General features: G+C 40.2%; 1 protein-coding gene across 3 annotated transcripts; it reads left to right on the top strand.

Annotated features, from left to right (window-relative positions):
- Nucleotides 1-135: 135 nt before the first annotated feature.
- Nucleotides 136-13,534, top strand: DMC1 (DNA meiotic recombinase 1). 3 transcript variants are annotated; one of them, XM_061560504.1, is made up of 14 exons: nucleotides 136-208; nucleotides 2,009-2,145; nucleotides 3,147-3,191; nucleotides 5,047-5,193; nucleotides 8,343-8,425; nucleotides 8,582-8,634; nucleotides 9,406-9,447; nucleotides 9,543-9,615; nucleotides 10,065-10,156; nucleotides 11,200-11,273; nucleotides 11,666-11,780; nucleotides 11,874-11,934; nucleotides 12,035-12,151; nucleotides 12,470-13,531. In XM_061560504.1, exons 2-14 carry the CDS (start codon nucleotides 2,095-2,097, stop codon nucleotides 12,537-12,539), a joined length of 1,023 nt encoding a protein of 340 aa, XP_061416488.1. In that variant the 5' UTR covers nucleotides 136-208; nucleotides 2,009-2,094; the 3' UTR covers nucleotides 12,540-13,531. The 3 variants fall into 3 exon arrangements, with proteins under 3 accessions (XP_061416488.1, XP_061416489.1, XP_061416490.1); XM_061560505.1 differs by having other exon boundaries at nucleotides 198-216; XM_061560506.1 differs by lacking the exons at nucleotides 136-208; nucleotides 9,543-9,615; nucleotides 10,065-10,156 and adding an exon at nucleotides 364-382 and having other exon boundaries at nucleotides 12,470-13,534.
- Nucleotides 13,535-14,301: the final 767 nt, after the last annotated feature.

The raw sequence follows: 14,301 nt of genomic DNA, 5'->3' as shown, positions 1-14,301 counted from the left end.
ATGCCCCCACCCCTCCCACCCACACCCCGCCCCTCCCCCTTTACCTTCAACCCAACCCCTCCCACCCACACCCCGCCCCTCCCCCTTTACCTTCCACCCAGCCCCTCCCCCTCCCGCCCACACGACGCCCCTCCCCTCAACCCCCCTTCGCCCCGCCCCTCTTCCGTTGACGCTCGCGCCAAAGCGGGATAATCGATTGGTGGCTGAGGTAAAAATGTAATTTACTCCGTTATTTATTGTTACACTATTATTGTAATGTCAAAAAATATATATCCTTGCATATCAACATTTAATTGTACAGCGCGATAACAGCAGTGTATTCATGGTATTTAGTTTGCGTACAAAGATTTATTACGAATATATATGTGTGATGCTTGCTGAGGTAAAGAAAGTTAAATTCTAAAAGAGTTTTTTTTGGGTTAGATCGCGTAATGATGAATTGGCATGTTCTGTTTACGTGACAACCCTTACTATACTCTTTGGTTATTTCGGTAAAGTCACGTAGGTATAAAATAAAATAAATCACGACGTTTCGATCGCATTTTCGTTGCCCCGTCGGGTGGTGGAGGGTTTTAACGACACATTTATATACTTGCGCGATCTAACCCAAAAAAACCTATGATGGATTATATTGGTCGCGAAAGCCTACGTGTTATACTTAAATTCTAAAGTTATGGATTTTGGGAGACTAAACTTAGGAAAGGTGTTCGTAAAAGATTACAGTTTACTCTGGTTTCTACACTACTATGTTAATAATGATATATATTTTCTATGTTCATTACGTTTCAAGCTTTCCAATTGAAAAAGTGTCGTGTATTCTTTAAAGGGTTATTGACAATACGTTATTTCTACATCTAGTATGTACATTGTCCCTCAATGACAATACAGCACGTACAGTTACATTTGTTGTTTTACCATTGTAGAATCCATCAATGTTCATAAAATGCACATATGCAAGCAATATATCTTCTTGGTTCTTTCGGTAAAGTCACGTAGAAGGGAAGTAATAAAATAATAAAAATAAAACATAATAAAACAATTCTCACGACGTTTCGGCCACAACGCAAGCAGCCGTCCTCAGGTGAAAACCAGGTCCGTCGAGGCGACAGAGACTCTTCTACGTGACTTTACCGAAAGAACCAAGAAGATGAATCCCTGCAGTCACGAAAGCTTTAAATCGAAATGCAAGCAATATAGTTTCACAATTCACCGTTTGCAGAGGTGTGACATTTGGCAATAATTTAAGTTTAAAATTATATTTTCACCAATCCTTTGAAGTATTTTCAAGTGGTCAGCCACTGCAGTATTTCTCAAACAATGTAATTGTATATAAACTGCTGTTTTTCCTCTTAGTGTCTTGTTAAAGTCAATACAATGCTATTGACCGTGGACAATAGCGTTTACATGACGGTTCAAAATAAACAAAAATCACTTTGCTGTGAATAAAAGTTTACTTTTAATTATCTAAGGATCTCATTTGTGTAAAGTCACGGTCCAGCGGGCTTTGTCTTGTAGGATGGGGATGATTGAGTCGTGTATTTGTATGTGTTTGGACGATTTATTTACCTTGTACTTTGCACTCCTATCATGTGTTTAGCTTCATAGTTCATACCTGTCAACCCCTTATCAGTGCCCTCACCTTATTACAGACCAATTCAGACCTTATTGGTCACCCCGTGCCCTTATAAATCTCAACGTTCATCCTAAAAAATCCCATCACAAGGGAGACACGCAAACAAATAGATTGTTTTGTCTCCCGTATTGAAACGGCTGTATGCCGTATGGACCTGAAAACTCAATTTCCCTGTACAAAAATACGGGTCAACCGAATGGGTTGTAAGGTATGACAGCTCATCAGATTCCTCCTGCGGGAAAATAAATTTGATTCTAATTCAGCGCTACCCAATTTTCCCCCACGATGTCAACACCCAGCTCAACGTTTGTTGGGGTCACACATTCATGCACCCGTTCACGATTCACGTTTCTGCCCTGCTTTTTACCTTTTCAGAAGAAAGGCGCATTCAGGAGGAGAAGGGAGAGATTAGGATTTGGACATTCCCTTGTGTCACCGCTGCCGTGCCCTCCTCTCTGGCCATGATGGAACAGGCGCTGGATGAAGAGGTGGACCTCCACAACAGCGAAGAGGTGACAGCCGTTGCGATGATTTCAGCAGCGCCGATAAAAACCCTAGGCCATGGCCTCAGATCGTGGATAGCCCATGCACGAATGGAAAATAAAAAAAATTCTCCAGTACAGGGGCTACTATACTTACAAGCGAGTTAGGTTCCAGAGGTCTGTTCGTAAGTCGATTTGTTCGTAAGTCCAACTTTACTGCTGTCGATTCCAAACATGTTGTACGGCATGTACACTAAACACGGAGAATGGCTTTAAAAGTAGTATTTTCTCCAGTAGATGTAGATGGCACTGGTTATTCACGTTCTACAGATGTAGATACTACCACCACCATCTATTGCGTGGTGGTTGAACTTACGATTCTCAGTCAGAACAGGCAACTGGACATGTAGACAGGTTTGTCCGTATCTCTTAAAGTTTTTAAGTCGAATGTTTGTAAGTAGAGAGGTCCCTACAGTGTGCGCGACTGTGGTCACCTAGAACAGACCGTAACAACACAATGCCCCGATCCACAAATACGAAGGAGACATCACAGCGATACATCTCTGCTGTTGCTCCTGACACGGTTATCTGGCTTGACCACCTGAATGTGAAATTGCATTTGTTGCTCTGCATCTACATCAGCCGTACGACAAGAACAAGAACCTAAGACAGTTTATCTTTGTCTGTCAGGGCAGGGGAACTTTAAATCCCGTGGGCCACACTTGAGCCCGCTACTTCGTTTCACACGGCCCGCACGGCCTCACAAGGTCTACCGCTTCATAAAATGGCCCGCAAACAATATTTGTCTGCCATCGCAAAGCATCTTAGTTGCACCGATTGGGTACGAGAGGGAAGAGGGAGATATTTCCATCTGGCAATATTTTTTCTCACTTTAGCGTGCACAGCCACTTCTGTGGCCCCATAAAGGTTGGCCCGCCAAAGGTACGAAACATTCCGCAACCCCCGATCTATGTAAACCGAACATGTCTGCAAACCTAATCATCGTACCTACTGTGTGTGCTGTTCTGCAGGATTCGTTTTTCCAGGATATCGATATGTTGCAAAAGCATGGGATAGTAAGTATTTCAAAATTTGCTTTGTATTTTTCGTGAGTCTTGCAAAGATTAAGGTATGATACTATGAGGCAATGAGTTGTCTGTGGTTACAGTACAACAACTGGGTTTCAGACTGTGGAGTTTGAGTTTCTCTGGGTACAATAAATTACGCTTTTTAACCAAGAAAGTTAACAAATTTTAGGTAATTTATCTACCTTGTGGGTAATTTTTCAAATTTGGACCATGACACAGTGGCTTATAAGTTTTCCTCAATTTATTGGGTTCTGTTTGTGCGATTTCGCATATATGCGGCTACCAAAATTTGTTATCCAGTATGCGGTTTGAATTCACTCATATGCGGTCGGACGTGGGACAACATTGTGTGTACTGTATGTGCAACTCAGCCGGCAGCTGTTTTGTAGTGTGCCCCTATTTTGGAACTCATCTACCACAAAAAAGAGAGGGAAACGTACGCTCTTGCGAATGATGTTAGGGAAGAATATCGTCTCATGAAGCAGACATATTTTTGGTTAATATATCCACAGCACAAATCAACAGGGCATTGAATGCCAAAACCAAATCAAATATCAGTGAAACTGCCCAAGTAATTAAAACGATAAAATACCGTACATTGCAGGAGTAACTGATAAACTAGCCAGATGTTTGGAAAAACAAAACATCCGAGTCAGATTTGGCACGGTACATAAAATACAGAAATGAATATCTGGTACAAAAGATGGATTACCGAAGCTATCAACAGAAGGTGTGTACAGGATTAACTGCACGTGTGGAAAATGTTATGTTGGGCAAACAGAACGAATGATCAGCAAGAGACCAAAGAGCGTTTGAGATATATTAAATGCTTCCAAATACAACTGTCAGCAGTAGCAGAACACGCGTGCCAACCCAGGACACTCAATTAATTTTTATAATGGTGAAGTTTTGTGCAAAACTAATTAGAGAATCTATCGAAATTGGAATAAATACAAATAATTAGTGCTGCGTGGAAGCGAATCATCATATACTACATTATTTAAATGCATGCCTATAAAGGGCACCATACTTCAATAGGGATTACCGTTGGTATGACTATTGTAATACACACAATAGACAGGATGGACAAGATCAAAGGGCTTGCATAATGCACATACATAATGTAGGTTGACTCAGTAACCCCCCCCCCCACTTTGCGCAAGAGCGCAAAAATGCGGTCACCACATCTACGCCTCTATATAAGGAACGAAACAGTTAGACTTCTCCACAAATCTGGCTGTCGCCTGATGAAGCTATTTGTAATTTACCACGTAGGCTCACGAAGTGGTAATTACTGGCAAAGCGTCGTACTCAGATTGTAAATGTTTTGGCTCTCCAACACACCGGTGCTGTACTAGTGACGAATTGGCATGTTCTGTTTACGTAACAACCCTTACTAGTTGGCTGTGTCGGGTGGTGGCATGTTTTAACAACACATTTATATATTTCTGCGATCTCACCCAAAAGAACCTCTATTATGGATATCCACAGTAATAACCAGGACAACTCCAGGATTTGAACCGTGAACCTCTGCAACAAATGGCAAACATGCTACCTCTGGGCCAAGTCACTGCCCTAAACTTGTACTTTGGCTAAACATCCCAAGCAGTGCCTTTCTAAAAATGTCTTGGTGACATGATGAGACTTTGCTGGATACTAATTATATTTGGTCAATGAAATTCGTCAGCATCATTAGCCCTGGTCTATCCACTGTTGGATGAAGGCCTCCACACGCCGTCCTAATTATTTTGTATCTCAATATTAAAGAGTTTACTTGTGAATATATAATTTCTGTTTTATGTGTCATTTTCTATTCAACATGCATATTTAAACGTACCCTCAGAATGTGGCTGACATAAAAAAGCTGAAGACTGTGGGGATCTGCACCATTAAAGGCATACAGATGTGCACAAGGAAGACATTGTGCAACATAAAGGGCATCTCGGAGGCAAAAGTGGATAAAATTAAGGAGGCGGTATCTAAACTAATCGTGAGGAGACTGCCACCCACCCACTACTCTCTTGAATGTGAACTTTGCTCTGCTTCCAGACATTTTTTTGTGGAAATACCAGCATTGTGTAACATCTACTTAAAGCACACAACATAGGACAATTATTTTCACCTTCATTTTTCCATAAGATACATCGTTCAGTATCAATGATTTAATTTAAATAGATTCTGAAGTTCGAAATACGTGTATCAGTCACTTCTGTGACAATTTATTATATGGATTTCTTATGTTATGTTGAATTCGCATAACCTTTGCAGTTGCTTGAGGAGCTAGGTTGCACCGCTTGTGAAAAAAAATCTGTCCTTAAATCATGAAAATTGCCAGGTGAGAAATGACACTGTGTAAAAAAATTGGCCCTGGGTAATAAGTGTTATTTTCTAATTGCGTATGCCTCAAAAGTACAGAAAATGGCTATTATTCCCCACAAACTTTGCTTTTGTGACCAGGACAGTGATATTTTGATATTTACCTATTTTCAATGAGAATTCCAGATAATTCAGTGCTGAGTAAACTTGGAGTAACTTCTAGAACATTCTAGAACTTTCCAGTAATATAAATAGTAGTATAAATACAGGGGCCTTAAGCCCACCAGTTCAGTTTAGTTCAAGCTGCCTAAGTGGATACATATCTGCATTTTCCTGAGATGGCATCAAGAGGCTGCAAGCATCTGGCAGATGCATTTTGCTATGTCTGCGGCCAATTTATCAAGACAAGAGCGAAAAAGTACTCTGTGGAAGCATCTGCTAAGATGTGTGAGGCCTACAAGGCATATTTCGGCATGCCTGTCGAGGATTAAGACAAACACTGGGGACTTAATTTCACCTGCGAGCAATGCAAAACAACTCTGGAAGGTAAGTTGGACAATTGTTGCTTGGAATGTTACGTTATAAAATTTGTGAAAAAAATGTTATTGTAAGAATTTTTTAATTTAACATATGTTACAATATGCATTGTCATTGAAAAAACATCATATATGAAAAATGAACATGATCTAACCCAAAAACCTTTATTATGAATAATATTGGTCGCGAAAGCCTACGTGTTAAAATGAAAAATATTGCGAGAATCTCTTACACGTTAGTCATGGGTGAAATAAATGTATTTTTGTAGGATGGTAAAGAGGGGAAAAGAGAGCCATGAAGTTCGCTATCCCAAGAATTTGCCGGGAACCCACTGACCTACTCAAGCAACTGCTAATTCTACATGGTGGACCCCTTCCAAACATCGGACTGGCAAGAATGCACCTGCTATCACGTATCCGGACCTTCCTTCATCCATCGCCCCGGTGCCACACTGCCATGAGCTCCTCGTACCCACTCCTCTGGAGAGAGAGCAGCCGTCTTTAGAAGAGAGCAGCAAGTCAGAGAGCGAGGAAGACGTTGTCAGAGGTGGAGCTGAGGAGAGAAACCTATACTACCCAAACCAAAAAGACCTCAACGACTTGATCAGAGATCTTGGTCTCACCAAGTCCAATGCCGAACTTTTGACGTCGAGGATCAATCAGTGAAACTTGTTGGATGCAAGTGTGCAAGTTGCAGATCAGAGGAAGCATCACCAACCTTTTTGCAGCTTCTTCACTCGTCAGGATGGGTTCTGCTTCTGCCACAATGTGACCAGTCTGTTCGAGGCAATCGGAATCACCTGTAACCAGAATGAGTGGCGCCTCTTCATTGACAGCTCATCCAGGAGCCTCAAAGCCGTGCTGTTCAATAATGGTAACAAGTACCTGTCTCTTCCCCTGCCTCACTCGGTGCGCCTCAAAGAGGATTACAACAGCATCAAGACCTTGCTGGATGCCTTGAAGTATGAAGAGTACGGCTGGGAGGTCATCAGATACTTCAAAATAGTGGCATTCCTGATGGGTCCCCAAGGCGGTTTTACTAAGTTTCCCTGCTATCTTTGCCTTTGGGACAGCAGGGACACCAAAGTGCACTACCACAGGCAGGACTGGCCACAGCGGACCGAGTTGTCTGTGGGGAGGAACAACGTCAAGTGGGAGCCAGTGGTGGACCCCCGGAAGGTGCTGATGTCATCACTACACATCATATTGGGCCTTATGAAACAATTTGTCAGAGCTTAATGTAGCAGTCGTGCTGTGACGGTTCCACCTGAAGACGGAAGCTTGTGTTGCCTCCGAAACGTCGTGATTTTTATTAAATTTTTATTTTACTTTTATTAATTTTAGTTTTTTACCTACGTGACTTTACCGAAAAAACCTAAGAATATGTAGATAAGGAGTCAGTATCATTCAAGTACCTTCAATACTTCTTTCCTAAGCTGTTTGAGGCAAAGGTCAAAGCCAGTGTCTTTGTCGGACAAACAGATAAAGAAGATCCTGGAGTGCAATGAATTCCCCAAGAAGCTCACTCGTAAGGAGAAAACGGCTTGGAACAGCTTTGTTACAGTGGTTCAGGGCTTCCTGGGCAATCACAAGGCCGAAACCTATGTGGAGCTGGTTGAGACTGCTGAAGAACTACGGCACAATGGGCTGTTGGATGTCCTTCAAAGTCCATATCCTTGATACTCATCTTGATAAATTTAAGAATATCCGAGCGTACTCGGAGGGGCAATGCGAGCGCTTCCACCAGGATAGACTGGACTTTGAACGTCGCTACCAAGGACAGTATAACGAGAACATGATGGGAGACTACATTTGGGGCTGATTCGTGAAAGTGATTTACAGTATAATCGTAAATCTAGAAAAACTACTCACTTCTAAATCTTTTGTAGTCATTTTGGTATTACCTTATCATAAATACATGTTAATTTTGATTCATATTTGGTTTTTTTTGACTTTATGTGAACGAAAAGACACAAATTTGCCCGTTTTCTCATTGAAAATAGGTACATTTCAAAATATCACTGTTCTGGTCACAAAAGCAAAGTTTGTGGGGAATAATAGCCATTTTCTATACTTTTTAGGCATAAGCAGTTAAAAAATAACAGTTACTACCCAGGGACAAAAATTATGTTACATAGTGGTATTACAGGCCCAATAATTTATCATTAAGATTTAAACATTTGATTTCGGTACAGTATATTGTGAAGCAATGGAATGTATAATGGAAGTGTCACTCAAACTGATTTATGTTAATTACTATTATGTGTAAACATCTTCTTATGCACAGGAGCCAGGATTCCTGACCGCCCTTGAATACGGCGAAAAGCGAAAAAACGTTTTCCACATCTCAACAGGAAGCCAGGAATTCGAGTGCGTTTATTGAAAATTAGCAAAAGACAATATATTAAATAAGAGCTTCCACGCTCACTTATTTGCGTATGTTCTTACATGATTAAAATATAAATACATGAAATGTAAGGTTCAAAAGCATAATTTTACTATAAAACTCATTTTTTTTCTATACAGCAAGCTACTTGGAGGTGGAGTTGAAAGTATGGCAATAACGGAAGCTTTTGGTGGTAAGTCACTGTACCAATGCAACATATACGGAGTAACATTATATCACCATTGGAATCTCATTCGCCAGTAAAAAAATATAATTGTTTTTTTACCCTTTTATCTGGCAACAAAACTGACACCTTTTTTTACAAGGAGTCATATTTGCATAGATCACAATACCTGCAGTCATAATGCAAACAAAAAACATAACTGATAATGTATGCACTGTCATTGAAGTTGATTGGTCCACACCTGAGACAAAGTTATGTTTTTTGTTTGCATTATGACTGCAGGTATTGTGGTCTATGCAAATATGACTCCTTGTAAAAAAAGGTGTCAGTTTTGTTGCCAGATAAAAGGGTAAAAACCAATTATCAACAATATATCAGTTAATTCATTAAAATAGGTTTTGTATGGGATGCCGCCATGGTATAATGGTTGGGTATAAATCATCGTTCATTATCCTGGTGGAGCAAGTTTCATAAATCCCCCTGCCGCTGTCCACACCCAGCAGTGTAAACGGGTACACCACTGTGAGTTGTTCGGCTGGTTGACATTGTTGGGATGAAATGAGAGTACTCCCACCTCTTCCAAGTTGTCTGGCCAGCATTAAAAGCGGGCCAAATACCCTCCCTTTTGTGAAGGCCCTACTGCCAGCAGTCGTGTGTGCAATTAATTGCAGAGCTGCACCTTGACCTATTCGTATGCTGTATACTGTGCAGTATTTTTGTAAATGGTCACATGAAGGGTGTATAGTAAATGAGGTATTTTCTATGTTTGTCATTTTTTAGAATTCAGAACTGGAAAGACGCAGATGGCACATACCTTCTGTGGTATGACTAATGTTTTAAAATGCATTTTTTTCACGAATATATTGTATGTTTTTACTTTAATATGTATTGATGTCACTAACATTGTGCCAATGTAGTCACTGCCCAATTAGCAACTCCAAAAGGGTATGCTGGAGGAAAAGTTATCCTTATCGACACAGAAAATACATTGTATCCTTTAAAAACTCAACATTGTCGTGTTTGTTGTTTATCCTGAATGTATGTACACACTTAAACTGCCCAGTAGGCGACTGCCAAAAGTATTGTTTGAAAAAGTATTTGCCAAAAACCATATCGTGTCACATTGATAATTATATTTTTCTTATAAAAGTCGTATGCATCTTGATTGAAATTCAATGAGATAAATATATATATATTTTTGTTAAGACAGCACAACTTTGAATGAAAATTCAAACTCTTAAAATAGACATACAACACATAACTCTAACAAATGTGTAAGTAAATAAAGAGTGTTCGGTTTAAGATTATTAGCTCATTGAAATACCCTGACAAAAAATTCTAGGAAGTTGTAAATATCGGACTTATTTTTGAGTTTTCATATATAAAGCACTGTACTTCATATATATTACAAAAACTTCCTTAATTGGCACGTGGGACAGTCGCCCAGAACGTCTGAGGGACATTGCGGAGCGGTTCAATGTGGATCCAGATGCTGTGCTGGACAATGTCCTCTATGCAAGAGCTTATACCAGTAAGAATGTTCACTGATAAATATCTGCATAAAAATCTATTTACAGATATACAGGACTGGACTAGAATGTTTCCAGATTTATTTTTTCGAGTTATTATTTATTCAGCTATGATCCCATTCAATACAACCTATTATGCAGGGACCGATGGACATACATTTGCTGTTAAAATAACTGATTTCTGATGTAACTCCTGTAATCTGTATCTCTCCTTAGTACCTCACACGCCAACTTGGTGTCAAACATTTAAGAATCTGTAAAACATTTCAAATATGGTGTAATTTTTCTAGCTTGCCAAAGTGCACCACAACTTCAAAATTGTAAGCTAGCTTCAATTCAGAATATTAAACGGGTTAATATTGATCTTGAGAATAGGTTTTTCCCCTATTTTCTGGCAACTAAACAGGTGTTAAGATGTTAAAACACCAAACTGAAACCTTTTACAAGGAATCATGTCTGCATTAACCACAATACTTGTGGTCAGAATGCAAACAAAACACATATTCTGATAGTATATGCATTGTCTTTGAAACTGATTGATCCACACCAGAGACAGCTTTCTTTGGAGCCTCGTCTCAAAAGGTGTTAGACCAGAGGACGCCAAAAGGCGTACAGCACGAAGACAAGCATTATCAGAGTAATGAGAGCTCGGGGTGAGCAGCGACCTCATGGGACCTCCTTAGCTAGTACCAAAATGAGAATACCTATCAAAATACCAGTAAAAATATGAGAATACCTATTCTCATATTTTGGTACTGGCAAAGAAGGTGCCATGAGGTAATATTGATCTTGCTAGCCATGGAATGTCTTACGTATTGACCAGTTAGTACTTTGGGAGTATTTCTTTTTAAAAGGCATCATATTTGATACCTGTTGAGAACAGAGGACTCAAAACTCCAGTTTTTTTATTGTGTTGAAACTCCAGTTGGAAAACCATGATTACTAAATGGCTGACATGAATACAATCATTAATCCGTTGTGCTATGTGTCAAGTGCTGACATTTGGTAAGATAATATTTCAGCCAAATATTGCTCCTTTCTAAAGGTGAACACCAGATGGAGTTGCTGGACTATGTTGCTGGAAAGTTCCACGAGGAGGGAGGAATGTTTAAACTTCTGGTAAGTTAAACGGTACTGTGAATTTTTCTTATACAATTTCGTACTTTTTAAGCTGAATACATCTTTTATGAATTCAATTTGAAAGCAAGGTTTAAGTTGATATTGCATAGAAATATATTTTGAAGAAAATGTGTTGTTTACAGGCTCGAGTCATACAAAATGCCCGTTTCTAATAGTAATGCAGCTACATATATACAGTTCAGTTGAAAGTAAAATACAAGTCGTGCGCAATTGTTCGAGGTAGCATAAAAGGCTCCAGATTGCAATAGCTTGTCAGGAATGGAAGAACCTAACTTGACGAGACTGTGGGAGCAGCAGAATATACCAGGCAATTTATTCTTGTGTTAAACCTTACAAGGGAGGTAGTAATGCCCATCTTGACTTCGCTGCAGATAATAGACTCCATCATGGCACTTTTCCGAGTGGATTTCACTGGGCGTGGAGAGCTGGCTGACAGACAACAGAAGCTCGCGCAAATGCTGTCACGGCTGCAGAAGATTTCAGAAGGTTCACAACCGGCATCTTGCTTCTTACACAAAGTCAATGTGTTATTTGTCAAAAACAAGTTGTAAGTTTTTTAATGAATGCTTTGCCTTGCAGAATACAACGTTGCCATTTTTGTCACAAATCAGATGACTGCAGATCCAGGGGCCGCAATGAGGTAAAGTTATAAATGCAAGAAGAACTGCTCACTTTAAACTTATATATTTTAAAGTGCAGTGTGACAATGTTACAAAATGTACATCTGTTTTTCCCTTTAGCTTTCAAGCTGACCCGAAGAAGCCGATAGGGGGGCACATATTAGCACATGCATCCACAACGCGCATCAGCCTCAGGAAAGGGAGAGGAGAAATTCGCATCGCAAAAGTATATGACAGGTGGGGTTATGCGGCAGAGTACAGAACTATACACACTGATCAAGTTACGGATATTAATTTACAGCTTTGTCACAGCCATGTTGGTCATGGAGGTTGTTGTGCCCGAATTTGCTACGCTGGTAAATGCAGTTCAAAGAAAACATGTTGTTGACAAGTGCTATTACTTCATAGAACTGCGCTAACCGTTGCACCACCACTCCACCGATACAGTTTGTTGTTTATAGATGTATTGGAAATAGCTATGGTGGTTGCAAGTAAACCAATATGGGTATTTACCTTCAGTTTTCAAGGATCTTTGTTTTGTTGTTTTATTTACAGTCCAGATCTTCCAGAAAATGAAACATCGTTTGCCATAACAGGCGGAGGAATTGCAGATGCTAAAGAATGAATAACAGGAAAAGTAATCTGGAACAACCTAAATATGCACAACTTCCAGTTTAAAATATTTAAATAACATGCAGTTCTAACAGGTCTATCTTTTATTACACATTCATGGTCCACATTGTGCTTATTTTACGTGTATTTATATTTTAACAAACGTTAACTTAAAGTTACATTTTAGAACCAACGTTTAAATATAGTAATTTTGTAGTGAGTTCAAATGAGTCGCAGACGTACTCTTGGAGGCAACACATTTATTTAACACCAACACACGGGATAACTGCCCCATAACAGAATAACAACCTGTGGTGGTGATCACCAGGCTAACTACACTAGTCATGACACTAGTTACAACGTGACTGGTGTAGTTAACCAGGTGGTGACCACCAGGCTAACTACACTAATTAAAACGTAACTAGCTACTACAGACCGGACCACACCTAGGGTCCAGGTCCACGTGTTGGAGACTCGGTAGAACGTACACGAAGGTTTCTTCAGGATGAACAACAACGCCGGCCCCTCAAGGGGACCCGGCTTATATCCTCTGCAGCGTGGCTGGCTCCACCCTTGGCCACGACCACCTTCAAGAATCCTCGAGCAGGATCTGGACCCTGACCATGTGACCACCGCTAGACCCCACTTGGGGCCCCTTTGTAGACTTAACCGGTCACATGTCCTCAGCGGGTAAACCAGAGTGCCATGGGCTTTAGGAACCCCTTTCCTACGGCCAGCACTTCCACACCCTATCCTGTAGGGCTGGCACTGCACGCCAAGCGTGATGCCAACCAGCGCTCACCGAGCCCCTCTAGGGCCGGCACTAGACCCACATCATAGTGGTGTCCGCGATGTCAGTTCCATCGCACGCCATGCCTCTCTAGGGCCGGCACTATACAGTGACATCCCGCAATGTTACTACAAATTGATATAAGACCAACATAACCTTACATTAAGTCCGATTAAACGTGCTGTTATCCTGTGTATCTTTGCGATTAGTACATACAATAAAATCACAAGCACATGCATACCTGTGAAATTCAGCAGTTTATTTGAAAGATGCAAAATATGGTAAAAATACACAAATCTTTCTGAAATGAAGACCTCTTTACAATACTGTTTTAAAGGACAATACTTAATGGAATATCTGGATAACCTTGAAGTTGGTGTGCCTGCAACTAAAGAATACTGGAAAGGTTCAACAGTTCAAATCCTCTTTGCTCATCAATGAGACGGCATTCAGTGTGCTGCGAAATGTATTTTAGAGCCCTTAAACAAAAATCACAAATTTTATTGGAAATAAATAGTTAAAAGTACAAAAACCTGTAAAAGTCACCTATACTCTTTCTCAATGGCTTATGGATGTGTAAAGCATTGGGCCGTATAAACTTCACGTTATATAAACACACAAAGTACAAACAAAACAAATGTAAAGCCACGTTTTAGGCAGTGCTTTGGATATTTCAACAAAAACTTTATAAGCTCTGATAAGTGTAAAACACAAGATAAATAGGCATCACACACACGGACCCAAAATATGGCTAAAAACACGAGGGTTGCAAGCATGAAGTTACTTCAGAGTTTTTAAACGTGTTTCAATACAACAAATGACATGGAGCATCGAAAACAATACAGACTTCCACTTAATATATATCTCATGACGAAATATACGTGGGAGATCTAGTCCTGAGGCAATAAAAAATATAAACCCTGATACAAACATCCTACATTGTGCTAATCAACAGTGCTCCAGTGACAGGACAGGTAATGCACAC

This window comes from Lethenteron reissneri, chromosome 26 (genome assembly GCF_015708825.2).
Source record: "Lethenteron reissneri isolate LAM-NWPU_2019-01 chromosome 26, ASM1570882v1, whole genome shotgun sequence".
Classification (NCBI taxonomy): Eukaryota; Metazoa; Chordata; class Hyperoartia; order Petromyzontiformes; family Petromyzontidae; genus Lethenteron; species Lethenteron reissneri.
Note: the sequence above shows the minus strand (reverse complement) of the source record. Positions and strands in the feature narration are given on the sequence as shown.

Coding starts and splice junctions, on each gene's coding strand:
- DMC1 (XM_061560504.1), top strand. CDS start 2,095: ATGATGGAACAGGCGCTGGATGAAGAGGTGGACCTCCACAACAGCGAA. Junction 3,192..5,046: donor TGTTGCAAAAGCATGGGATA/GTAAGTATTTCA, acceptor ACGTACCCTCAG/AATGTGGCTGACATAAAAAA. Junction 9,616..10,064: donor ATCGACACAGAAAATACATT/GTATCCTTTAAA, acceptor CACGTGGGACAG/TCGCCCAGAACGTCTGAGGG.